Genomic DNA, 27,114 nt, shown 5'->3' on the forward strand with positions numbered 1-27,114 from the left:
AGAGAGAGAAACGTGGAGGTTTTAAACATGCTTTTCTTTCTGTCTCCTTAAGGTCCAGATTACATAAAAGATCACTTGCCTAAAGTTCACCAGCATACCGCTTATATAGGAGAAAAGCGTCCAGCATTAGAGAAAACTGGAGATCTCAGATATTTATGGAGGCCTGCTTCAAACCGAAGCCTGCCGGCAAAATATAAACACGAGTACACTGGTGGAATTGGTTGGGGGATACCACAGTACAGTTTCTTCAACAGATCAAGACTGGAAAGTGGCTTTCATATCCAGGTACTGCTCTTAGCTTCATGCTCTCCGTCGGCTCCTTGTGTTGTGATTTGAATTCATTGTGAGTTTGCATCATAGACAGTGCCAGGTCCTTAATCACACTGAGAAAAATTGATTACATTTAAGGTTTGCAGGAAGGTAAGTGTTGGGATTAACAAACTTACTAGCAGCTTGCCCTTTTAGCCCTTTTAATAGACGAGAGGAGAGGTAGAAAGGAGGTGAAGCTCTGTGCTGGGGTAGGGACTGTACCAGTGCCACGTGAGTGCGGGGATATTTGCACATGTCCCCATACTTGCACTGCTCCGAGAGTGGGCTGGAGGAAGAAGGTGGTGCCGAATTTCATAAAGTGTCAGATCTTGAATGTCACTGTGCTGAGCACGCTGTGTGGGTGATCAGGACTCTTCCGTCTAGAACCCTTGTCTTGTTACCTTGGATGGTGTGGACCAAGGCAGGTGCCCACACACTTCTCTCGAAAACAGAAAGAAGTGAAAGTGTCTGAGAATTTTAGAAGCAGTGTCTGAGAATTTGAGTGTATACACAGACAGGCTCTAGCACCTTCCATGCACAGATGATGTATTACACAGTGGCAGAATTTCCAGATTTATTCACATTGATTTTTTTAAAAAATTGTTTGTGTGTGCATGTGTGGTGTGCCTGTGAGGTATAGTGGGGGTGTGTGTGTGGAGTGTGTGTGTATGTGTACATGTATGGTATATATGTGTTGTATAGGGACTGTGTGTGTGCACGTGTGGTATATGTATGTTGTGTGGGGTGTGTGTGTGCATATGTGATATTTGTGTGTTGTGTGGGGGTTGTGTGTGTGTATGCATGTGTGGTGTATGTGCGTGTATTGTATGTGTGTGTGTGGTGTGCCTGTGTGCTCTGTGTGTGTGTGTGTGTGGTATTTGTGTGTTGTGTTGGTGTGTGTGTATGTGTGGTATATATGTGTTGTGTGTGGGTTATGTATGTGGTGTGACTGTGTGCTCTGTGTATGTGTATGTGTGTGTGTGTGTGTTGCACAGAAACTGGTCTTACTTAGCAGAAGCTTTAAGCCATGAAGCTTTCTGTATAAGTCCTGCCATCTTAACAGCAATTCCTACCTGTCTTATAACAATGTTAGATTGCTTTTTTTTTTTTTTGCCTTTTCATATTTTGTCTTTATTTTTCATTTTTTTTTTTTTTTTTAAAAAAGGGCAAGGAAACCAGTAGTTAATACAATTCTCAAGCAAGTGAAACAAGCACCTTAGGGAATCAACCAACCCAGCAATGCAGTGGGAGACCAGGAAAAGCAGAGTGTGCATGAGACCCTCAGGAGCTGTTACTAGGGTTTGTAAAAAATTATAAAACAACAAAGACCACCACCAATACCAACCCTATACAACCGATACAGTAAAACATTCTTATCATGACACATTATATGAATAATTACCATACACATTTTGAGGCACGGCGGACATTAACAAAATACGTTGTAACTGATACAGCGCCTCAGCCACAGAAAGCCACAAGTCTAGCTGAGACCGTCTTGCTGTGCTGCTCAGCAATTACATGTCCGCCACACCTGTATCTCAGAAGAGACTGTTTTCTGAGGTAGGCAGTTTCTCAAGTTAGCCTACTTTGCTTGGTCAAGCAGTTCCAGAATGAGGGGGCTGTAAATTTCTGAAGAATGTTTTGCTGTGCACGTACTCTCCAGAGCTGGATCAACTTTCCTGAGCCAAAGGCCAGGCCCACTCCTGTAAGATCCTGAATAGCTCCCTCCCCTTCATACACTTCCACCCCAAAGGTGTGTTGAGGTCAGACTTTGTCTTCTTTTTTGCCTTTTGTCTTCTTACCCTGGGCTCTGAAATCTAACACTAACTCTTAAGTGTAAAAGTTCAACAGCCAACTTTATATAAGAAATGGATAAAGTTATAATAATAAACATTTAATAACAATTTTCTCCCCGTACATTCTCTAGAACTAACTAAAAAACAATAATAATTTTATTTTTTATTAAATTATTTTATTTATTTATATTCCAAATGTTGCCCACTCTTCCTGGGCCTCCCTCTCCCAGTCCTTCACCCCATCCCCCTCCCTTGGCTTCTGAGAGGGTGATCCCCCACCCACCCACCCCTCCCTCACACCCCCTCACCAGCATCCCCCTTTCCTGGGGCATCAAGTTTCTACAGGATTAGGTCCATCCTCTGCTATTGAGGCCAGACAAGGCAGCCCTTTGCTACATATGTACACAGGGCCATGGACCAGTCCATATATGCTCTTTGGTTGGTGCCTTAGTCTCTGGAAGCTCTAAGGGGTCTGGGTTAGTTGATATGGAGTTGTTCTTTCTATGGAGTTGCAATCCAACAATAATAATTTTAGAATGATTTATTTTGGCATGGTTAATGTCCATTTTTCTTTTCTTTTAATTACAATAGAATTATATCATGTTCCTCCCTTTTCCCTCAACCAGCTCCTCCCATGTGGACCCCACCCCATGGCCCCTACTCATCTTAAAATCCTGGCCTCCTTTTCTTTAATCTTAGACACTTCCTTAAAGGAACTACTGGACTTATATTTTTAGAATAAGGAAAGATTCTGAGAATGACAGTATGTGCTAACTGAAAAAGATTGCACCCGTTAACAAAGGACCACCCGCAACTGACCTACCCGTTAAGATTTGTGTGTCACTAGGCCTGCTAATCCTCCCCCTCCAAATCCCAGTCCTGATTTCCTGTGCATGGAACGTGAAGTTTTAAGTCTAGACTCAGATTTCAACTCCTTGTTAACCCATTTACTTTCATCCACTCATATCCAGCACATGAATTTACATTTGGCGGTATACATAGCAGTTCCGTGTATACACACCTGCTGAAAGTACATGAGGTATAAGGACTCAGATCTAATGTTGTAGAACTGTAATCCCATCATTTGGGAGACTGAAGCAGGGAAATCACAAGTTCAAGGCCAACCTGAGCCACATAGTTAGACTTTGTCTCAACAAAAGAGAATGAGAGGGCAGAGAAAGAGAGAAAGAGAGGCAGGAACAGAGAAGAGAGAGAAGAAAGGGTAGGAGACAAAGGAGGGGAAACAGAGAAGAGAGAGGAGAAAGAAAGAAGTGTGTGAGAGAGAGAGATTGGAGGGACAGGAAATAATCAGAGGAAAGTGGTAGCATCAACTAAGGTCACCTTATAGAGGATAGTGGGTGTCATTTGGGCAATTCCTTGTTTCCCTGCAACTTCTTGAACATCTGTAGCCATTTTTTGTCCATCCTATTCCACATCAAAATGACCACTTTTCATTTCTGGCTGCCTTCAGCGTACTGTATGCCATAGCTCAGAACTGCAGTTTTAACACAGACCTTTGCTGGATGTGTATAGCTCCAGCAGCTGTGCTTCCTAATTTAAGTCTCAGGTCGCTCTGAGACCTGTATCCAGGATGCTCAGGCACTTCCAAGGTACTTCCACAACAGTGCCTGGGGGCAGCCACCTTCTGGAACTAGCCCTCTTATTTGAAGCAAAAGGAGGGTTCCACGGATCATGTGATAAATCACCTAGCTTGAGCAGGAAGATAATAACCTCCATGCTGAGTGCCACTTACCATACTGTAGAGGTCAGTGAAAACTCATCAGAATGACTCTGTGTATGCGTGTGTGTGTGTGTGTGTGTGTGTGTGTGTGTGTCTGTCTGTCTGTCTATCTGTCTGTCTCTGTCTCTTTGTCTGTCTGTCTGTCTGTGTGTGTGTGTGTGTGTGTGTGTACTATAGCTATTTCTACCTAGCATCCTGTATGTTACAGTATCATAGTAATGCACACACACACACACACACACACACACACATATATATATACATACATACATACACACATATATACATGTATATGCAATCAATCAGGAAAGCCCATTATTTTTGCTGTTCCCTCAGATTTAAGAGCAGTGCATTCTTCTTGTTTAAATGGATTTGCTCTCTGCCAAACTACATATTTCATTTCTATACGAAGAAAATGGAGCCAATTGAAACAATGCCCGTGGCCTTCTGACTGCCTCTCCAGTGGTCTGCCTCCCCACCCCGGCCTTACTTTAACCCAAATGTCAGTAAGGTCAGCTGGCTTCCTGATGCCCGTTTTCTGCTCCTGCACTCTGACCTCATGACAAATTGATTTAAGTCAGTTGCTTTCCCCACAGAAATGATGTCACATTGGACTTGGTCAGCCATTCTTCATTGGTATGATCCCCAAGACAACATTAAATCAGTTCACTGCAATACATATTACAGCCATTGTGTTTTACAACACAGAAATCCACCTGTATACTCACTTGTGATGTGATTAATAAAAAATTTTCCAAGCTTTGATAGTTCTGCCACAGTTTTAACCACCATGAATTCTACAACATCTTCTAGGGGCTTCTTTTGTCAGTTCGATGACATTTGCATGAATTTCTGATAAGATACTGAAGTTTTTCATTGCCAATGGATTCAGGTTATCCTACATTGGTTGGTTTGTTGGACATTTTCCTCACTAGTGAATAATTTAGGAACGATAAATAAGAAAATACCTACAACTGATGTGTTAACGAGGACACACTGAGGTCCTCTCTATGACAGCTTGGTCTGTGGTATGGACAGGTGAGTTCTTTATGTGAGGCCACAGCTAGTACCTGACAGAGCCAGGACTTCAGCCGAGGCATGTGAATAAAGCACACAGTAAGAGAATAAGATGCAGACTGAAACGAAAGGCTGGGCTTCAGCTGACTTGTCATGTGCACACCCTGTGGCCAGTGTCCTACTGGGTCAGGTCTAGTTGCCTTTTTGGCGAAAGCCTGTATCTTTTTCTCCATATTCTGCCAGTGTTCTCCCAAACTCCCACTCAACACCATTACACACAGCACACCTCATCTATAATTTGTTCATAGGTACCAGCCAGACAGTGGATGGAATAATAATTTGGTCATGATTACTTCTGAAATTTTAATCTAAGAAATATTTTATAGCTCCTCAAAACAAATCAAATATTATCAGTAGTATTATAGAAGCTAGAAAGATATTCTCAGCAGATGACCCCATCTCTCATTATCCCTGTGCAGTAAGACATCATTCTCTCATTTATCAAATCCAACTACAAAAAATGATAATAATGATAATTAGTATTAATAGTAATAATGATAATAATAATAAATGTTGCCAGTGTGGAGCTATCAAATATGTAGAACATTAAAATTCAGAACTAGGGGGTATTCTTCTCACTCCAAAAATTCTCATTTATCTTTGGGTTTATTTAGAATGATCATTAAAGCAGCCACCAGTCTTGAGTCTCATTTGGTGGTACTGGAAATTGAAACTAGGGCTTTATGTATTCTAGGCAAGTGCACAACCTCAGTCAGAGATTTTTAAAAGCATAATAAAGCTTCCCTCTTTGCAACCAAGTTATAAAAGAAAAATAAAAAATGTTTTTTTCCAAGACAGCTCTGCAGGGACTAAGCAGTTGAGTCTGTACTGCAGTTCCCAACACCCACAAAAGACAGCTAACAACTGTCTGTAACTCAGCCCCAGGGCATCTGACCCCCAGTTTCCATGGACACCTGCATCTCTCTCACACACAATTTTAAGCAAGAAAAAAAATTTAAATCTTAAAGCAGCTATGCCTTTGAAGTACTTTGTTCTGAGATGGGTATGTCTAGTGTTTAGTTCTCAACCTTACAAAATCGTCCAATTATTTGCATCTAATAGTTTGTGGTTTAACATAAAAACAATTGCATTGACACCTTTCACTCCTAAGTGCCAGTTACAGTAACATACTTTCATGGTATCTCAGGAAGTCTTAGTGAACATGCCTGCATGTGAGGGAGGAGAAACCCTCCTCCTTCCTTGAAAATAATATAGTCACACTATTTGTCCTCATGCTATAGTTTGTGTTTTACAACGTTTGCATGCATAGGATTCTTCAAATAAATTGAAGAAAGTAATTTTCAAATAAAGTCTTGCATGAATCTGAACCTCCGGAAAAAATACATATATGTAGTTGATCCTGTGTAGCTGATATGCATGCCCCGTCCTGTGTTTGTGAAGAAAAACCTCTCAGTGTCAGCCAGGCACAGAGAGACAAGTGATCTTGCTCACATGCAGAATCTCTAAGAGTTGATCTTATAGAGGATGATAAAGTGTAATTACCAGAGGCCCAGGGAGATCGGACTGGAGTGGGTTGATCAGTGAGTGGTGAGCTGGAGTTAAATACCAGTAAGTTAGATAGCTATTTCAAATCTCCCAGAAAAGGGTTTTGAAAGAGTTCACCACCCAGAGATGAGAAACGTTTGAAGAGCTGGGTCTGCCTAAAATGACTTAACTCTTCTATGCAGTGTACGCACGTATTAAAGCACCACTGAGATTTTTAATATCAGCTAAGGCAAAATTTTAAAATATAACTGATAGTTTAAAATGCAGTTCATTTGGAAATGAGGCATCATAGCAGCCCTTGGCTTGTCTCTTAGATAAACCTGAATTTGCAGGTAGTTGTTGGTGACTTGGAAAATAAATATATCCTTTTAATCTGTCATTTTTATTATGATGTGGATATATTGGAAGAAAAAAAAAAGCAAAGGAAGAGAGCCCTGTATTATAGGAAGCTGGTAAAGAAATTTTCTCCCTTAGTTATAAGGACAGCTTAAAGTACTACACAGTGCCTGATGTAACGTATCTTGAGCATATTTCTAACGTAACAGTTTTTCTACTAATCATTAAATATAAGTCAGAAATTAAGTACATCCCATGGACTTTCGACTCATATTATTGAATAATAACAAGAAGTTCAGAAAGGATTGATGGACTTGGAATATGGTCCAGGAAAACTGGTCTGACTCTACAGATAAGTTTTAAAAGTTTATTGTTGAAGAATTCTGCAATTTGTACATGATCTAATACCATAAGCCCAGATGGATAAAAGACCAGGACATCTGTTTTCTAAATCTGGCCTTGATGCTGTCTTCTTAAGGTCACTGGAGGGAATCCTTAAAGCATTATAAATTTGCAGTGATAGTTTCCTCTTGTACTCACACACAATCCTTGCAGAGAACCGCAGCTATGCTGACAAAAATGCATAGAATGTTGAGCAGATGACACCAGACATGTGGCACTCTCTCTGCTTCCCCACTATTGAAGCTCGCAAGCCAAAGAACCTTAGCCAAGCGTGTAAGAAAAAATTCAAGAATTCATTAAGTATAGAGAGCCTTATACATGTGGTCCCAGCTCTGTTTGGGCACACACACACACACACACACACACACACACACACACACACACACACACACAGAGTACTGCAAATGAATGCTTCAGGACCTCCCTCAAGTAGGGAAGAATTCAAGGTGGGCAGAGGGAGGCTTTGCTTTGTGGCATTGTTGTGGAAGAGCCCAAGTTAAGTTTTAGTTACTGTGCCTAAGAGATCCATGAAACAAAAACTCTCTAACCCGTAACTTGAGCAAAGACAGATACTTTCTGAAATGCTGGAGACTTTTGTTTATGTTTTCACGCCTCTAAACAAGTTTCTGTGACCAAATTGCACCTGGTGTGCTTGATCACATATAGGTGAGAGGTACCCAGGCAGGAAGTACGTCAGGATATATGCTTGCCCTGATTAGACCTGATGTAAAATATAGAGGCCTTATGGGTGTGCCTGTCTAAATCTCTGCAAAATGTACCTCATCACCTTTTCCTGGGAATCCTGAAATGGTCTTGGCCAGAGCCCATCATCTTGGCCAGTATTTAATTTAACCTCGCTTCAAATTTGGCTCAAAAATTATGGAACTGATCTTTCTCCTGTGAATCTTAGGTTTGACAGTTGTTGGCAGTTTATAAAGTAGTTCTTGTGTGGCACTGTGGTCCCGAGCCCCTGCAGGGCTTTCAGTGGCTTATTTGGTTTTGACTTTTCGATTTTCTACTGACAGTATCAGTACCACTCAGTTCTCTATCCTGGTGCTTAGCATGGGGTAGATGCTGAAATGAAGAGACATAAAAACTGAAATTGCTTTTGTTCTCTTGCACAGCCTTTGTTATTCACGAAGAAAAAAAATTAAGTTGCATTAGATTAGTAATCATTCTATTCCCAGCAAGTTCAATACAATTGCTTGAAAACTACATTTTCCCCCCACCTTAACTTGAAAAATACTTTTCACAATGAGGGAAGGTTTACCACTAGAAGTAGAGCTAATTGGACAATTAAACGGGGAAACTCATTTTTTAGCTTCAGAATCAACAGCAGTAGCAAACACATTAGACAAATTCAAGAGTGAATACAATTGCAAACAAGGCGCTTGGTTAGATTGCAGTGGTTAGATTGCACATGGAGATTTGGGAAGCTCCGAGGAGCTTCAAAAGTAGAATCTCCTTAGGTTCAGGCTCTGATGGGAATCACCAAGGGGGCTAGGCTATATAGGGTTGATGTCAGAAGGCCAGTTACCCATTTAACCACTCAGAACCACCCCAGCAAAGATGGGTCTGGTCTTTCTCTGAAAGAAAGTCTTAGTGTATTTTGAAGGACAGAATGCATTAGGAACCCATTTGTCTCCCTGGAAGAGCACAAGGAAGAAATGACCGAAACGTACACCTTTTGAGTCAAACTTATGTTTATGGCTTTAATGTATGACGTATAACTAAGCATGTCAGTACATGCCTAAGATTACATCATTTGGAAGATGGAGACAGGGGTTTCAGAAGTTCAAAGCAAGCATAGATTACACAAGACTTTGTTTTCAAAATAAAACAAATTAACAACAAAAACTGAATGTGGCTTACAAAGAATACAAATGGTGCCACATGAGGCCATAGTAATGTCTGGGCCTCTGCTGCTGCCAAAGGCCATGACCAGGTCCATGCTCCTACTACAACTGGGATCTGAGTTAATGTCCACGGCCCATGTTGCCATTAAAGACCATGTGGATGTCTGTGGTCTGTACTGCAGCCTGATGCCATATTGATGTCCCTGGGCTAAGCTGCTGCTAAGGGCCATACTGATCTAAGTGGCCTGCACTGCCACTGGATTGTAATGTCTGAACATGTGCTGCCATCAAGGGCCTTGTCTGGGTCTGTGGTCCCAATGCACCTAGGAGCCATGTTGGAAGTCTGAGCTGTCAGCAGAAACCATCTGGAGGTCAGTGTGCCATGCTCCTGCTGTCTGTGAAGAGCAAGGAGACTGATTTTGCTGTGATATAGATGACTGCAGAGGCATAGTTGAGAGAGAGGGACATGGAAAGCTTCTGTGACAACTCTACTCCCATCCCAAGTACTCCCTCCTCCAAAAGAAACAGCCTAAACAAGAAGGCACTGAACAGGACTCTTAAGTGTTATAGGTATGTTGAAGTGTGGCTCTCCACAGTGGATGGAACCTGGTAGGGGTGAGGGATGGAAAGTACTCAGTGGTATTTAAGGGGAAGACCACTGACCAGGCTCCAGTGAGTATGTGGATAACACAAATGAGACCTTTTTGTAGTTCTTATTTTTACTATTACTTTTTGGGGAAAGAGATCACAAGGGGATGAAGTGGAGAAGGAAGAACAGGGACATGAGTATGATTGGTTGGGTTGCATATTGTGAAACTCTCTGAGAATCAACGAAACTGTTACGTTAAATTAAAAACAAAACAAAACAAAACAAAACAAAACAAACAAACAAACAAAACCAGAGCCAGGCAGAGTTGGAGTACACCTTTAATCCCAGCACTCAGGAAGCACAGGCAGACAGATCTCTGAGCTTGAGACCAGCCTTGCATACAGACAAGTGAGTTCCAGGACAGCCAGGGTTTCACAGCCAAACCCTGTCTTGAAAAAGAAAGAAAGAAAGAAAGAAAGAAAGAAAGAAAGAAAGAAAGAAAGAAAGAAAGAAGAAAGAAAGAAAGAAAGAAAGAAAGAAAGGAAAGAAAAGAAAAAAGAAGGAAGAATGCCGGTGGCACGGAAGAGGAATGAGGAATCATTAGGTAGAAGGATTAAGTTGAGTCATGAAAAGGAACACAAGGTAGAAGAAGTATGGGCAATGATTACTTACATTAAAGACCTTTGAAAAAGCCATATGGAAATCTAATAGTATAAAAGTTTCCTAAAATATGCAGGCTGGCATCAAACTCAGAGATTCCCCTGACTCTGCCCCCCTAGTGCTGGGGTATATATGGGTTTAAATGGAGGTATTCCATAATAGGAGGAGGTGATCAATACCCCACCAAGACACCAAAAGCTGTTAAATATAAAGCTTATACCGGGGACAGTTTACCTCTTTTGGGACTGTTTATTAGGAGGGGTCCCATCGACCTGCTATTGTATTTGGTTACCCTCTGGAACTTAACAATAAGATCCTATCGCTAAAAAGAACACATAGTTGAATCATAGAACATGAATAAAACAAGCTGGTACTGACCTGGAAGGTTCATTCCTACTGGCTAGCTTTCACAGGGCTGGAAGGTGCTATGGGTGCTCCCGGAAGAATAAGGTACTCATCGGTCTTATCCAATGTAAACCCTGTGAGCTGTAATGACAACCAACCAGGCAAGATATATTCCCAGTGCAATAATGGCAGCAATACTATGAGAGTAAGCAACCACTGTTTAAAATTAGATTTAAGGCCTGCTACATAAGATGAAACTCGTGTGTGGTACTATTACTGAGACCAAGACGCTGTGTCTTGATAGATCATAGGCCCTAGGGGAGAATCTACTATATTATTCTGCTAAATGGATACAGTTGGGGAACTTTTATCTCCCCCCTTTTCTGTGACGTGTGTTTACTAATATTTTTTATAGCACCTTGATTTTTACCACTTCTAAAATGGAGATTATATTGGTTTTCTCCTGCTCCGTAGCAAGTCATCACAAATTCTGAAATGCAATGGAGTAGTATGTATCTGCTCACAGAGCGATAGGTCTGAAGTCTGAGGATGTCATGGCTGATTTGCTGCTCAGGTCTCCTAAAGCTGACAGGGAGCTTCGGGATCACTATCATCTCTTTCAAGCTCATATGGTTGTGGCCAACTCTACTTCCTTGTGGTTACAGGGATATGTGTTAGCCAGGAGCCATTCTCAGCTAGAGAAGGCCCAAACTTCTAACCACACGCCTCATTTAACCTTCAAAACTACTAAGAAGAAAATCTTTCTCAGGTCTCATGCCCCTCAACTTTACAGCCCCTTTGTCAAGAAGTTTAGGGTCTTGTATGAGCTCTGATTAGGCTGTCTCTCTGTCTCTCTCTCTCTCTGTCTCTCTCTCTGTCTCTGTCTCTCTCTGTCTCTCTCTGTCTCTCTCTGTCTCTCTCTCTCTCTCTCTCTCTCTCTCTCTCTCTCTCTCTCTCTCGTGTGTGTGTGTGTGTGTGTGTGTGTGTGTGTGTGTAGTACTTGGACATTAAACCTACAGCGCATGCATGATGTTCTGTAAGTGCTCCATATCACAGCTCCGTTCCAGTCTGTTTTCAACTTTGTGTTTGGGGACAGGGTCTCACTAAGTTGTTTAGACTGGACTAGACACTCTGTAAGCCTAGGCAGAAGTAGAAATTATGATTCTCCTGCCTCAACCTCCCAAGTAACTGGTATTACAAGCCTAGCACACTGGGCAAATCTTTTCTTAAATTCAAAGGATTTTTAGAGTCTTGACTATACTTAAAAATCCCTCACCAGCGATGCCCTGGATCAGTATTTGATAGAATATCTGGAAAAAAGTATGCTTACTAGAAAATGAGCATTCTGGGGACTATTGAAACTCTGCCTACCACAGGTTTAATAGCAAACCCTCAGAGCACTGTTGTCTGGATTAAGAGGTAGGTGTGCATCATGCTGGCCTAGTATTTCTTGCAGCAGGGCTTAACAAATGGCATCTAGTGGCATTAATGTTTCTCTCTGCCTATATTTTAAAATTATCTAGTGTTATAAGCTTGGTAAAAACCACAATAAAATTTGCATCCTACTTGAATACACAACAGAAAGTAGCAATTTTGGTTTCATAGTTAACAGACTCACAAAAATCCAGTGTTTAATGCTTACTTAAAGTTGATTTATTAGTTCAAATTATTTAAAACATTGTAGTCAAACAACAATGACAAAAACATTCATGTCAGGCTGCAAGCCTCTCTCTCTCTCTCTCTCTCTCTCTCTCTCTCTCTCTCTCTCTGTAAAAATACATCACAGACTCCAAGCCTTAAACACTGACATTTTTCAGAAACAATTGTTTTGTTTCAACCCTTGCTCTGAATATAAAATGAATACTTCAGATGCCCCATTCTTGCAAAGACCTTTCTGCCTTTCTTGATTCAATAATTCCAGTCTAAAATAGCCAACATTGTGCATTTTAGTGGTCCAGTCACAACAATGCGGGTGCTTATCACTGGCTGTGGGAAGAGTGGCACCTAAGGGGTTAACCATGATATTTTGCAAATTGAAGCAAGAAGAGAACAAATTCATTAGCATAACAAAAGGCAGCCAGAGGGGCCTTTTCCACTCCACTGTTTGGTACTGAGAGCCCAGTGTTAGCAAGGAAGGAGGCTGGAGAAGAAAACCTTAGTGTGTACACATTCTTGAAATATATCGCATTGTGTCCGTTTTACTGACAGAAAAACCCCATAGTTACAGAAAAGGATAACATGGTCCTTTCCAGTAAGGAAAGCTAAATCAGATACCCTGTCAAAAGCATTGTGAAATATCATAACAAAGCAAGGATTCCTCTAAACAATCCCAAAGATCACCTGAGTATGACAGGGCTATTCTAGAGGTAGGCTGAGGAAAAATAGGAAGCCGTAAGCAATGGCTGTAGAGCTAGCCCCAAATGCATGCAATCAATTTAATCTAATTTTAGCAGATTTTATTCATTCAGAAAATGTGTCTAGTTCCCTGTTGCTAGATGTAATTAGCAGGCATTTCATTTTTGGTAATACCTAGACTTATTTAAACATGGCTTCATAGTAAATGTCTAATTTGAACCTATGATTATATTTAGTAATTGAAAATGTTAGAGGTTATATAAAAGTTTCACTAATTTCCTTAAACTACTATTTCTTGGTAGATTGTATAAACATTTTAGATTCTTGTTTATTTATTTGTAGTTCTGGGGTGAAATGCAGGACCTTGTGCTTACTAGGCAAGTGCTCTACCCCTGAGTTACATCCCTAGCTGAACTAATCTATTGATCAATATTTTCCTTATAGTGAAGAATGAACCAATATAAATGTTTATATGACTGTGACTTTATTAGGTTTAATGCCTCAGTGAGTATCACTGCTCAAATAAATCATGGTATATTTTGTTAATAAATCAAAATACAAAAGGGTAAGCTTATTTCAGATAATATAACATTTCAACAGTAACACATGGAGCTCTAAGAGATGGAAAAAAGATGTTTTTTAGTTTCTCCTAAGGATATTCATGTTTTCATTGTTAAACATAGAGCACCAAAAGATCAAAGAAGATCACCTAAGTCCGAGTATATTTGTCCAAAGACGGGGATAAAATTATTCATGAATTAGTAGGCAGATTCAGTTTTCAGGGACTTCATTTTATGCTAGGAATCACCTGCTGCCATGACCTTTCTACCATTTGCAGATCACTGCTTAGACAGTTTCTGTAGACTGATGGGTGAACTCTTCTATGATTCTATCTTTGTTTACATGTTTTCTGTGTGAGGGTCAAGGCTGCCATTTTAGGTCACCTGAGCAAGCAGGTAGCATAAGAAAACAGAGCACATTCAACAATTAGGCAGGCAGCCTGAGAAGTCATTCTAAGCCAAAGCTTGGGGAAGAGCAGGGGGGCAGAGGGTGAGAACATCCGGGGTTGCTGCGGCAGTTTCACTGTTATTGCTGTTTTTTGAGTTGTTATGAATCTGGCACCTCGTATCAACATAAATGTTTAAAATGCATTCCTAAGCAGAAGTGGGATACCTTTTGATATTTCATGTTGTAGTTTTTCAGTCGTAGTACGGCAAACTGAGAAATGATTGTAAACTCACACCCTTTGGAATATGAACATGACGCCTTTGTTTCCTGGCTTATTTAAAAAGATGAGGAGAAAGAAGGTGACACTTCGGGATCATTCATTCAGGAATAATATGTCATTACACAGCACTGTGCGGGATTCTGTGCCTTTTTTTTTTTCCAAACTGATATTTAGGAACCAAATAGTTTCTCAGCTATCATAGTTTTCAGATGTGCTACAGGCATCCAACACCAGCTCTTTTCTACTTTGCGTTCACATTTGTTGACTCTGAAGAAGCCCGCAACTGCCTGCCTAAATGACAGCTGATTCCACAGTGCTGCCTCCTTCCGGAGTCAGAAAGACACGGGGGCACCCAGGGACTCCAGGCTAGACCATACAATCCCTGAGCCCCTCTCCATTCACCCAGAGGGAGTGGAGCTCATAGTGACTTCTTCCTCTTAGTTCAGAAAAGGAACAGCCACCTGTTTAGGAAGCAACCACCGTCTCCTCTGATTTTCTTTTAGCTGTATTTAGCATCCCTACTTCATTTTCAATCCTGACTCCCTTTCTGAGGAGGAATATAGATACTTAGTCTTTAAACCTATGGACCCATATTCACTACGGAACGAGACTGACCTTTAACTTTGTTCCTTTTACAGCACGGCGAACTAAGTCTTCGTGCGATGGACAAAATAACCCACCGCTATCAAAACCCTTGGTAAGTACATGTAAAGGTATTTCACCTTAGTTAATGGGTTTCCTTCCTAAGTTAGGGACAGCTTCTTTTCTAGTTTTGAAAAAGCACACTATCATTTTATTTTTATTGTTTCATATAGCTTTGTGTGGGAGGCAGAAATCACAAATTTTCATTTCTAATGAACCCAATAAATTGTGCCTTCTGCCAGTCTAATTAGGGAAAGAGACAGAGCAAAAGAACATGGTAAAGACAGTGCTAGACTGGAGTGGGGGAGACTGGAGCAGCAGCTGGGAAGGGTGGACACCGATGAGCAGATTAGTTTCAACTTTGTAAGTAAGCTTTCTCTGGAGAAACCATATATATATATATATATATATATATATATATATATATATATATATATATATATTCATGCTGTTGGCCTAGAAACCCCAATAATAGGTAGTCTTGGTTAATAAACATAATATTACTGAAGTCACATAATGGCTCGAATTCCTGTTGTCTTACAAAAATTAAACATGTGTAGCTCTGGGTGTGTTAAATTATCAGGAAGAGAAAATACTGGGCTCTTGTGTAGATGGAACACAATCCAGATGCCTGGAGGAGAAGGTCAGACAAGACTAAAGGCATAATAGTGTAGGAGATGGGGGTGGGGCAGGGGGTGCTGCTTTTCTCCAGTTTTCATTCCTGAAAGATACAGTTATTAGTGTGTACAGAAGTATTGGATTTGGTCTCCTCTCCTAAGATAAAATAAATAACATAGAAAGAGACCTCAAGCCCCTTGGGAGCTGAAAAGATGCCTCAGTAGTTACAAAGACCTCCTGCTCTTGCAGAGGACCTGGGTTTGGTCCCCAGTACCTGCATTGTGACTCATAACCATCCATAACTCCAGTTCCAGAAGATCTGATGGCCTCTTCTGAACTCCATGGGCACTGAGCACACACAAGGCACACGTACATACATGCAGGCAAAACACTCACATGCATAAAACAGAATCAAGCAACTATTTTTAAAAGCTTGTCAGGTACTGTCCAGAAGATCTCCCTGGACAACATCTGTGACTTGTTAGTGACAGCCACTGTTCCTATGAACAGCCACATAGAAAGAGTTACACTGCATTGCATGAAAGGCATCCATTCTGTGTGAAAGATTCCATCCCCTTCATTTGAAGAGCATTCCTTACATCGACTGTAAATACTCTATCAGCTTTTTCTCAGCAAAGAAAAGCACCAGAGAGAGGCTATTGGAAATTACAGACACCTTTAACAACTGTTGATGGTAAAAGCGTGAATGTGCTACTCTTTAAATATAAATACCTTCTTGGAAAGTATCTGAGAAACACCGAAGCTGTGAACATTTTCCCTAGAGAGAAAAGGTTGCCTTTATTTCTAGGACCATTCTATGCATTATATGAAGTCATAGGGATCCAAAATGTCTATGAAAAAATCCTTGTACTTAGGGGGTTGTGAATTGTTTGGATTCTGAGTATCCATGTAAGAAGGAAAATACCAAAATCAGTTTGCCTATGTGACCACTGACTTAGTTCTCTCTTTCTGTGACAAACTCCTGAGAGACAGATAATCAACTTACTGAGCGAAAAGACTCATTCTGGCTCTGAGCTTTGACGGATCTAGTACATGATCAGTTAGCTTTGCTGCCTTTAGGCCAAGCTGTACGTCATGGTAAAATCTCGTAGTAGAGCAGAGCCATTTACTGCATGAGAGATACAAGAAAGAACTAGGGTCCCAAGGTTCAGTTGGGCATATTCCCGATGACCAGACTTCTCACAAGGTTCTAAGTATTATTTATTTTCTCTTCCTCCTCCTCTCCATCTCCTCTTCACTCTTTCCTCTTCCTCTGCCCTCTCTTCTTCCCTCTCTTTCTCTCCCTCTTTTTCCTCTCTTTTAGGAATCGTAGAGACCAAGTTCAGGAGTGGTCAAGGTTAACCTTGACCACACTTTGTATCACTGAGTGATATATACTCCCAACCCCTTAAAAGTTCTGCCACCCCACAGACTGGGACCAAACCTTTAACATGTGGGTGTTAGAGACCCATTCATTTCAAACCATAACAAATGCACATTAATAAGTAGGACCATAACCAGAAAATTATAGTTAGAGAAGGTGACATTTCATTAAATGTTGGTAGTTTCTAGATTCTTCTATGGCCTCTGGTAGAGGTCCTAATTCTAACAAGTCAGACATAGGTGCCTAGGAGGATGTTTATATCTTGTGATTCTAAACACTTGTTCTGCTTAGAAATCTTTCTGCCTCATTCATGAGTTGTCAAGATAGTTTGACTAGGGTACTAAACTCCAATGGTTCAGAGATGTCCAACTCCTGTGGATTTTTGGCTGATTGAGGACCTCTCTTTTCTGGGCTAGGTAGTATTCAGTCTCCCAACCAGTTTCTATGCTCTGTTCTTCTCAGAAAGTAGCAGCACTCAAATTCAGTGCTTCTCCAGTTGAAAGTCTGGCTGCTTTACAATAGAAAACAAGCCAGGCTTGACGTGCACAACTATATACAACTATAAGACAACTATATGGCTTTTTTTAAAATGCCACATTTTTTATGCAACATTCATGCCTTTTTTGGTATATGTGTATATGTGAAGTACTGGGAAACAAACGTACGTTTTAGTTTTTTTAAAACTTTTTTTTTAAAAAAGTTTTTTTTTTAACCTTACTTTTTACTATGTGTGTGTGTGTGTGTGTGTGTGTGTGTGTTTTGCATGTTTATCTGTACACCATGTGCGTGCCTGGTACCTGATAAGGCCAGAATCCTGCATCTGATACAGAACGGGAGTGACTGAAAATTGTGATCTGTTACCTAGGTGCTGTGAATTGAACCTGGGTCTTTTTGAAGAGAAGCCAGTGTTCTTAACCACTGAGCCATCTCCGCTGTCCCAGGCCATACTGGTTTAAGGTCAGCCTGGGCTATCTATCAAGTCCCAAGTCAAAAGGCTGTCTAACAAGACACTGTTTTTTAAAGAAGCCAAGTAGGTTTGGGGGTTGGGGGGAGTTACCATCCTGGGGTGAGGCATGCTGAAATACCAGCATCTAAGAAGTAGAGGGAGGATCAGGAGGTCAAGTTCACTTTTGGCTACATAGTTTGAGGCCTGTTTAGGCTATAGGATAGGCTCTCTCAAAAAACATTATATCCCACCCTGCTTCATCCAGTTTTGTGAACCTGGCTAAGGCTTGAAGGGTTTCTGAGAAAGCAAACTGATATTTTGATAAAGTTCATGTTGGTTAATCCAAGCATGCTTTTTGTTTTGTTTTGTTTTGTTTTGTTTTTGTTTTTGTTTTTCAAGACAAGGTTTCTCTGTATAGCCCTGGCTGTCCTGGAACTCACTCTAGATCAGGCTGGCCTCGAACTCAGAAATCCTCCTGCCTCTGCCTTCCAAGTGCTGGGATAAAAGGCGTGCGCCACCACTGCCCAGCTCAAGCATGCTTTTCAATACACTTGTCTTGTTACTTATCTCCTCTCATTCATAAGTATATGTACAATTATGAATTTAGTCTGTCATCGAGGTGATCTTGAAGAGATGAGTATGAGTTTATCCTGGCACCAGGAGCTACGTGAGCCAGTCAGAAGAAACACATCAAACTAGGATCTATGCCTGGGTCACAGAAAGTCCTTGGAGAGTGGGAAGACAAGGGATTAGACTTGCTGGAAACTTGTGGACCTGTTTGGAGAGTATGGATTTTAATCTAAGAACAAAGAGAGCTCACTGGGAGGGTTTAAGTCTGAAGGAATACGATCCATGTCCCTTTACTAAGGTGACTCTTAGAAAGTTGGAATGCTGTGTGGAGAATGGACGGTAGGTGACACGAACAGTTGGGACAAGATTGCCTAGGAGACATCTCATTTTTACAGACCTAGCTTGGGTCTTCAGAGAAGCCAAAATAAGTAAAGCCTGGTGTACAGCCTTTTTACTCTCTAGTTTCTCTTGCCAGTCAGATGTAAGAATTCTGAGCGTGGATGGACAGTGAGCGTCGTAGTGCCGTGTGAAGTCAGCTCTTTACTTTTTCTTCTAAATACAGAGAGCTGGGACTCAGTTGAACCTTTCGAGAAAATAGACCGTACAGACAAATGAAGAGGGGGAGAAAATGTCTACAAAATGACTGCTAAGTACCTACATGCCATAATTTCATAGAGCAGTGTTAGTGTTACCAGAAGGTTGCTGGTGAAGAGAGTGAGTCATCAAGTTAATCTTTCAGACTAAGCTGACGGTTTCCATTGCTCTAGACTGGGATCTGGGCGCGGGTGTTTTAAATAACTCTCCCTCCCTGCCTATGATAACTAGCCAGAACTAAGAGCCACGAGATTAGATGGGGAGAGATGGAATGAAGCCTTGGGAACAGGGTTTCTCACACAAGGGGCCAGATTTAATGAAAGACGTGAAGCAGGCAAGGGAGCCTTACATTGGGTCCTTTGAGATGACAGGATGATGGCAGGGAGTGAAGAATCTAAGAGGATTCTTCAGCAGTCAACAGCAGTAAACAGAAGCAAGGAAAACAACAGCAGACAAACATTTGGAATTATCTGGGACCGCAGAAAAAGTAGCACGGTAGCAGAATGATCTGAGTTAGTGTTCCCAGCACTGAATAATGTTTGTCTGTTGGCGTCCACTCTGTTTCTGAGATGAGCTATTCAACAGAGAACATTGCAGGATTCCATCCATCCATCCGTAGGCATACTTTTAAGATGTTAGCTTACTTGAAGTCAGACTGTCGTATAAATAATGTAGCATCCACACATGCTGCCTCTTTTTCTTGAGAACGGAGAGCCATATTAAATCAATGGTGTGTCATGTTGTACAATTATTGAGTCTTACAGAACAGTGAAGACGTATTTCAGCGGATATGAAATGGTGGCCCGATGTATGCCAAGTGCTTGGAATCTAAGAGTTGCCATCAGACTTTTTACTCTCTAGTTTCTGTTGCCAGTCAGATGTAAGCATGCTGGGTGTGGATGGAAAGTGAGCACAGTCATGCCATGTGAAGTCAGCTCTTTACTTTTTTCTTCTACATTAAAGTAAGCACATCCCTGCTTTAAATAGCCCAGATTTCCCTAGCTAGGCCATTGGATGGTCCACTCATCTTCATACATTCTCCTCTGCTTACAGCTAGGTATTTCCAGAATATACACACAGCACTTCTAATGTCAACAAGAATAAACTGCACAGGAAACAGCGGAATAGTTTGTGTTCAAATTAGAGAGGTCATCAGAGCCTACTGGCAAACGATGAATTGGCAGGGTTCTGTGTTGTAAGAGGCAAGCAAATCCTGTAGCACCCACCCTGTATACATTTAGAATATAAAGGAAGGCTAACTAGAAATACCTTCTTTCTCTTGTTTTCCTATGAGCACAAACTTTTAACAATAATCTTTCAAATAAGAGGTTTGCATTAGTCAGCTTCCTCTTAGTGTGACAAAATGCCCAAGAAAATCAACTTTAAAAGGAGGAGCTGCCGGGCGGTGGTGGCGCACGCCTTTAGTCCCAGCACTTGGGAGGCAGAGGCAGGCGGATTTCTGAGTTCGAGGCCAGCCTGGTCTACAGAGTGAGTTCCAGGACAGCCAGGGCTACACAGAGAAACCTTGTCTTGAAAAAAAACCAAAAAAAAAAAATAAATAAAAATAAAAAATAAAAGGAGGAGCTTTGCTTTGGCTTATAGTTTCAAAGGTTTCAGCCCATGTTTGCTTGAGCCTGTTGCTTTGGATGGTGACACAGTACACCCCTGTGAGTAGGTGAGAGAAGAGAGGGTGTTGGGAGAAGAGGGGAGGACAGACGAGCACGGCTACCTATTGCACCTAGATAGCAGAGACACACAGGAGGAGCTGTGGGCCTAAAGATTCCATCAAGCCTTCAAAACATGGACCGTTGAGAGACATTCAAGGGTAAGGTTCTTTCTTCACAAGCATGAAGACCTGAGTCTGATCTCTGGAACCCACATTTAAAAAAAAAAAAAAAAAAAAAAAAAAAGCCAGGCATGGTGGCATATACTTGCAATCCCAGTAGCACTAAAAGAAAGACAGGTGGATCACTGAGGCTCCCTGGCCTGCTATCTAGCTTAGCCTAATCGGCAAATTAGCCCAATGAGAGAGACTCTCCCTCTCCCCCCTCCCCCTCCCCCTCCCTCTGTTGAGTTAGATATTTAAATGAAGGCCACTGGACAGGCTGACTATCTATGTGGGGATGGCTCTGCTTAGCTCAGGCTGCCATGCTCCTCTGCCTGAAGCCAAGTGCTCGGCAGCTGGAAGTGGCCAGAGGCCATGGGCATGCCACAGCTAGAAACAGCCAGCCAGAAACACCAGCCCTGCCACCCATGAGATGCCAATACTCCACACTGTCTCCACAAGGCTGGGCTGAGCCCAGACCATCCCACCATCCATACAGCCTGGTAGAAATAAGACTAATGCATAGATTATCCAAAGGCTTTATATGTTTGGTAATGTTCAATAACAAGATGCCCACACAATCAGAGGTGTAACCCAATACCCAACCTAGATACATCAACTACCTTTGACAGCTAGAGACAGGCGCACATCTGCTTCCATGGTCCTCTCTCCCCTAGCTCCTCCTCTTCCTTCTCCTCTTCCTCTCCTCCTCTCCCTCTCCTTACTCCTCCCACCTTAGCTCCTCTCAACTTTTGGGGAAAAATATCCCACTACATCCCTCTCCCTCTCCCTCCTTCCTCCTTCCTCCTTCCTCCTTCCTCCTTCCTCCTTCCTCCTTCCTCCTTCCTCCTTCCTCCTTCCTCCTTCCTCTCCCTCTCCCTCTCCCTCTCCCTCTCCCTCTCCCTCTCCCTCTCCCTCTCTCCCTCTCCCTCTCCCTCTCTCCCTCTCCCTCTCCCTCTCTCCCTCTCCCTCTCCCTCTCCCTCTCCCTCTCCCTCTCCCTCTCCTCTCCCTCTCCCTCTCCCTCTCCCTCTCCCTCTCCCTCTCCCTCTCCCTCTCCCTCTCCCTCTCCCTCTCCCTCTCCCTCTCCCTCTCCCTCTCCCTCCTTCCTCCTTCCCTCTCCCTCTCCCTCTCCCTCTCCCTCCTTCCTCCTTCCCTCTCCCTCTCCCTCTCCCTCTCCCTCTCCCTCTCCCTCTCCCTCTCCCTCTCCCTCTCCCTCTCCCTCTCCCTCTCCCTCTCCCTCTCCCTCTCCCTCTCCCTCTCCCTCTCCCTCTCCCTCCTTCCTCCTCTCCCTCTCCCTCTCCCTCTCCCTCTCCCTCTCCCTCTCCCTCTCCCTCTCCCTCTCCCTCTCCCTCTCCCTCTCCCTCTCCCTCTCCCTCTCCCTCTCCCTCTCCCTCTCCCTCTCCCTCTCCCTCTCCCTCTCCCTCTCCCTCTCCCTCTCCCTCTCCCTCTCCCCATCCCCCCTCATACACACACATACTGAGATTCAGACTATAGTAAGATTCTTAAGTGAAAACTTAAATTTACTGTAGAAAATTCATTATTTCTTGGGGAAGAATTCTTGTAGCTCTCTGGAACACGCTCACTTATTTTGGTGACGGGCATTACTGTGTGTTGTTAGCTGAGCATGAGTCATCTGAAAAGCAGTGGGTTCTCTAAAGCTCCATGAATTCAGAAGCCAAGTTTGGGAAAGGACAGTGTTCCTGTAGTTCTTTCTATTCTGAATCCAAAACAATCCTTTCAGGATGTGTCTTTTTTTTTTTTTTTTTTTTAAATCAAAAGCAAAGAGTACTGATTAGTCGATAAAATTTACTTTTTCCATAATGTGATCTTCATTACCTGAGCAATCAACAGCAAACGTGAGATGTTCACATTCAAGTCCAACCTTCCGAGTTAAAAAGCAGCCAGCTGGTCATCTCAAATAACCCTATTGAATCAATGACTTTAACTCTTCTCCTGTTTCCTGGTTTCCATATCTGTAGTGAGAATCAATTGGTCAACTCACTGACCAATCAAACTTTTATCCATCCCTGTCACCCAGTCAGAGAGCTGCTCCACACAAGACACTGGGCCCCCAGACACCATCACCACCGTCTGACATTGTCTCTGTGGGCCTCCCTCTTCAACTCTACTGTAGTCTTCTCTGTTGTACTTCATAATAAAGGCTCTCTGACCTGCCTTCAATTTCCTTTAAACTATCTCCAAAAACAACTCCCACATGTCTTCAATTTAGTCCTGTGGTGTGGAATTCACCCGCACTTTCGCCAGTGAGCATATTCTGTGCAACAGGTATTAAGAAACCAAAGTTGAGCTCAAGCATGGCCCCTGCCATCATAGTAACAGGAAATGAAAATGGAATACAATCACAACGGCTTAATCCAGTAGGAGAAGGCCACATGGGAAGTAATGTATAAATGCTGTGGGGAGCACCTCCAGGTCTCTGGAAGTCCCTGACTCATGCTTCAATAGGCAACTTTAACATGATCTATCCTTTATAAATCCTGTAGTAATCCCTTCAGCCCTCCCTCTTTAACTCCAATATTCAAGATGGACTCAGCTTTGTTGCATGTTGTTATGCCTCCTGTGAGACTGTGAGACACAGACATATTTTGGTTTTCCATTTGTTCCCTTACATTTAATCCAGTTCTTGGTATACACTGCCTAGTGGTTGTGACACTAGAGACAGGTTATTTAAGTATGCCCTTACTTTCCCAGTCTTTAACATGATGGTGACAGGCTCTCCTATGTGTTATGGTATACATAGCATTGTTACACATACAGCACTTAGGACACTGGGATACATCAAGGACTCAATGAGTGATGTAATCATAAATTTGTCACCCAACACACTCTTGAGAGCATAAGAGGAAACCAGTGAATGGGTCTCCAGGACAATGGATAAACTGAAACTACAATTAGCAAATCAGGCACTCGATTTATAAGTACTTCTCAGTTAATGAAATGCTTTGAAATAAGAAATCAGATGCATCTATTGAAGTCCTCATTGTGGTTTAGTGGCCACCAAAGCTCCCCAAACAATACAGGCTACTGCTGTTGCTCTTCTTTGTTCACCACTATTAAATAGACTGCTATAGACACAATACATTTTCATTGCAAGACATAGAGAAATCAAACTGAAACTGACCTCAAAGCTTCCTGCCTGCTGGATAGCAATGTTAGAGAGTATCATACAGGCCATAAACGAGAAAAGTCATCAGTGCACACAGCAGTGATTGCTGTATCCTATTACACTGGCCTGGCACACTGAAGGTTTGCCGAAGTGATGAGAAGTTTATCGGAGCAACCACCGACTTTCCCATTGGATTTGAGGCCCATTCCATAGGGAGGAATTTGTACCTGGCACTGTAAACCTGGCTAAAAGAACAAGGCTCTGGAGGAGATAGGCCTTGGGGTGGGTAAACCTACTTGTATTGCTAAATGGACATATTGTCCAACTGCCTTCTAAATATGATTAACCCCAGATTAATGCTCCTGTCAACCTTGGCTGGATAACTCTTTTCCGTAGTAGGCACCAGTTAACATAGCAACTCGCAGCTGGTCAAAGGGCTGGGAATAAGTGACTGTTAAATGTTCCCAGCCCTGCAGAGAACACCTGTGTCAACTCTCCCCCCAAGGTTCAGGGAATTTTAATAAAGAGGGAGCAGAAAGAATTTAAGATGAGGAAGATGGGGAGAGGTTCTGTGAACTGCTGTCTTCTGGACATGAGATAGCTCTTGAACTCCTGAACTTACTACAGTTATGGTTACCCATAGAAGAGCCAGCCAACAAGATAAGTCAACATTTTAACAGGATATAAAAATGGATCAGAAGGAGATCCATTGAGGTCTTAAGGAAGTCAGAAATAATGGGATAAAAATACATTGTGTGCATGTATGAGATTGTTTAAAGAATATAGAAAAGATATTTTAAAATCCTTATTGATGAAAACAATCAGTATAAAGATTATCTACAGCATAAAAATCCACACTATGTAGCTGAGTTGATTCCCCCCAAAAGTATGCAAAAAATTCTTAACAGACAAAAAAACAAATAAGGAAAACATATAAAAAAATAAATTTTCTAACACCCGATGAGTAGTAGGTCCAGAAAGAGGCCAGGAGGAGTACAAAAGAGAAAAACAGTAATTCAAGAAAATGTCCTTTAAGGGAATGGATGATTTCCATATTGAAACCATTCATTAAATGTGACTAACGAACTGTGCTGTAGTGTCATTGAGATCTGTCCTGAGCTTGAGGAAAGTGCAGGAAGCATCCAGAGGAAAACAGATCTCTCCAGGAGATGGGACTAGGAGTTGATAAGCAGCGTGTCACTCACCCCATCTGCTACAGTATGGCCCCTAGAAGTAGAGAATGATGTGCAGTGTAGAATTCCATGTTCAGCCAGTAATCACAAGAAGAGATAGAAAGTGGGCATCTCCAAACCTGTCAAACTAAAAGTTACCATTGAGCATTAGCCCTCAGGAAGTGAAGGGGAGAATGCTATCTAGTCAAAGAGAGAAATACAAGGAAATACAAGGACCCATTGGGAGACGAGGTACCAAGAAACATGGCGGGTGAAGTGTTTCCTCAGAGGCCAATAAAAAAGGCAAGAACTTGGCAGTCCAGGGCCCAGAGAAGCATCAGTGTAGACAGGGCAGGCAAAGTGGGATGCTGGAGACAGGAGGCATAATGTAGCTTTGGAGGGAAGGATGCTGAGAAGGTAGCAGAGAAAGAAGGGATGTGTTTTAGTGCTACTTAGATGCATGCTGTATTTCAATTCCTTTGTAAAAGAAATGATGAAAAGCACCATTTTAAGTACATGTACAAATATTTTGCTTGGCAAAAATAATTCATTATAGTATAGGAAAACAGCAATAATCAGAATTATAATCACTGGGACTCCTAAATTGAAGGAAATTTCCAGCTAAAACCAGGATCTTCAGTGCCAAGGAAACATTCTCAGGCCTGAATAAGGAAGGCTTTCTGTTTCTTCAGACAGGTGTATGGTGTTCCTTTATTTAGCATTAGCTGGGTGCCGTGTAGAAAAGTGCCTGTTATTCTTAAGAAATCCTGCCAAAACCAGTTGTTAAGCTAGCAGACTTAATGACAGCCACTATTTAAAAATGTATTCGTAGATAAATGTATGCTTGTTTCTTGGAGTTATTTTTCTCAAAACATCTATAAATTTTGACAGCTTTCTATTTTTAAAGTTGTCAGTGTCTGGGGCATTGAAGAGAATTCCAGAAGCAGAAAGTAGCAAAATTCTGCCATGTTTTTTCTCTTTTTTTTTTTTCCAAAATAACATTTTTATGGATTCTTTTGGAATTTTATGTCATACATCCCAATCACACTCACTTCCCACTTTTTCTATGTCTGCCACCCACCCCTTACGACCCTCCCCACCCAACAACAACAACAACAAAGTCCAATTTGTGTTTTCCATATACTTACTGGAGCATGGTCAAACTACCAGTGCCCCACCCCCTAAAGAAAATTGAGTCCTTCACCTGCACACTTACCTCTTCAGCATCCTTATCACGATTTTTAGGAATCCTCTTTGATGGCTTCCTTTTTAGGCTGTTAGTTTTTGAGGGATGGTATGGGAAGGGGGTAGAGGTTGTCATAGAAGCCTTGCATGCCCCTCTTTTTGAGTTGTGAGTCTGCAGTCATCAATATCACTGCCAAAGTAGCTTCCTTGCTCTTTACAGTCAGCTGGAGCATGGACCATGGGGTTCCTCATGGTTTCTGGTGACGAACACAGCCGGCAGGAAGAGCTCCGACCCAGACAAGGATCTCGGAGGCAGCCCAGACAACGGACATCAAGGCCTCAGGGGGCAGATCAGGCCACTCACATCAATATTGCCCCAAGCTGCACCACAACCTGAGGCTTCAGGTGGCAGCACAGACCATGGACAACCACATGGCCTTCAGTTGTTACCATCCCCCCCAGACATCAACACAGACTCTGGGACCTCAGACCGAGACAGGGCCCCCAGTAGCAGCACAGGCCGAGATTACGTATCTTCAGGTGACAGCACAGACTACTCAGATTGGTATGGCCCCCAGAGGCAGAGTAGGCCATTCGCATCTATATGGCCCCCAGCTGCAGCACGAGCCAGGAACATCAGCCTGATTTCAGGACTTCCGCATGGTCTTCAGTTGTTACCATGCTCCACAGACATGACAGACTCTGACTACAGTAGGAGTACAGACCCAGATGTGGCCTCCAGTAGTAGCATAGTCCCAGATATAAACATGGTTTCACGTGGCCACAGAGGGTACTCAGATTGGTATGGCCCCCAGAGGCTGCGCAGGCCACTCACATCAATATGGCC

The 27,114-nt window shown here is 42.2% G+C and overlaps 1 protein-coding gene across 1 annotated transcript in view; it reads left to right on the forward strand.

Annotated features, from left to right (window-relative positions):
* The window catches only part of Spmip2 (sperm microtubule inner protein 2), an 86,045-nt gene that overhangs the window by 58,120 nt on the left and 811 nt on the right, over window positions 1-27,114 (forward strand). Inside the window, exons 2-4 of the mRNA XM_034499679.2 lie at window positions 53-285; window positions 14,842-14,900; window positions 26,488-27,114. The exon at window positions 26,488-27,114 is cut by the window's right edge and continues 811 nt beyond it. Coding sequence (XP_034355570.1) covers window positions 53-285; window positions 14,842-14,900; window positions 26,488-27,114 — 919 coding nt within the window. The remainder of the gene's footprint in view (window positions 1-52; window positions 286-14,841; window positions 14,901-26,487) is intronic.

Source organism: Arvicanthis niloticus, chromosome 4 (genome assembly GCF_011762505.2).
Source record: "Arvicanthis niloticus isolate mArvNil1 chromosome 4, mArvNil1.pat.X, whole genome shotgun sequence".
NCBI lineage: Eukaryota > Metazoa > Chordata > Mammalia > Rodentia > Muridae > Arvicanthis > Arvicanthis niloticus.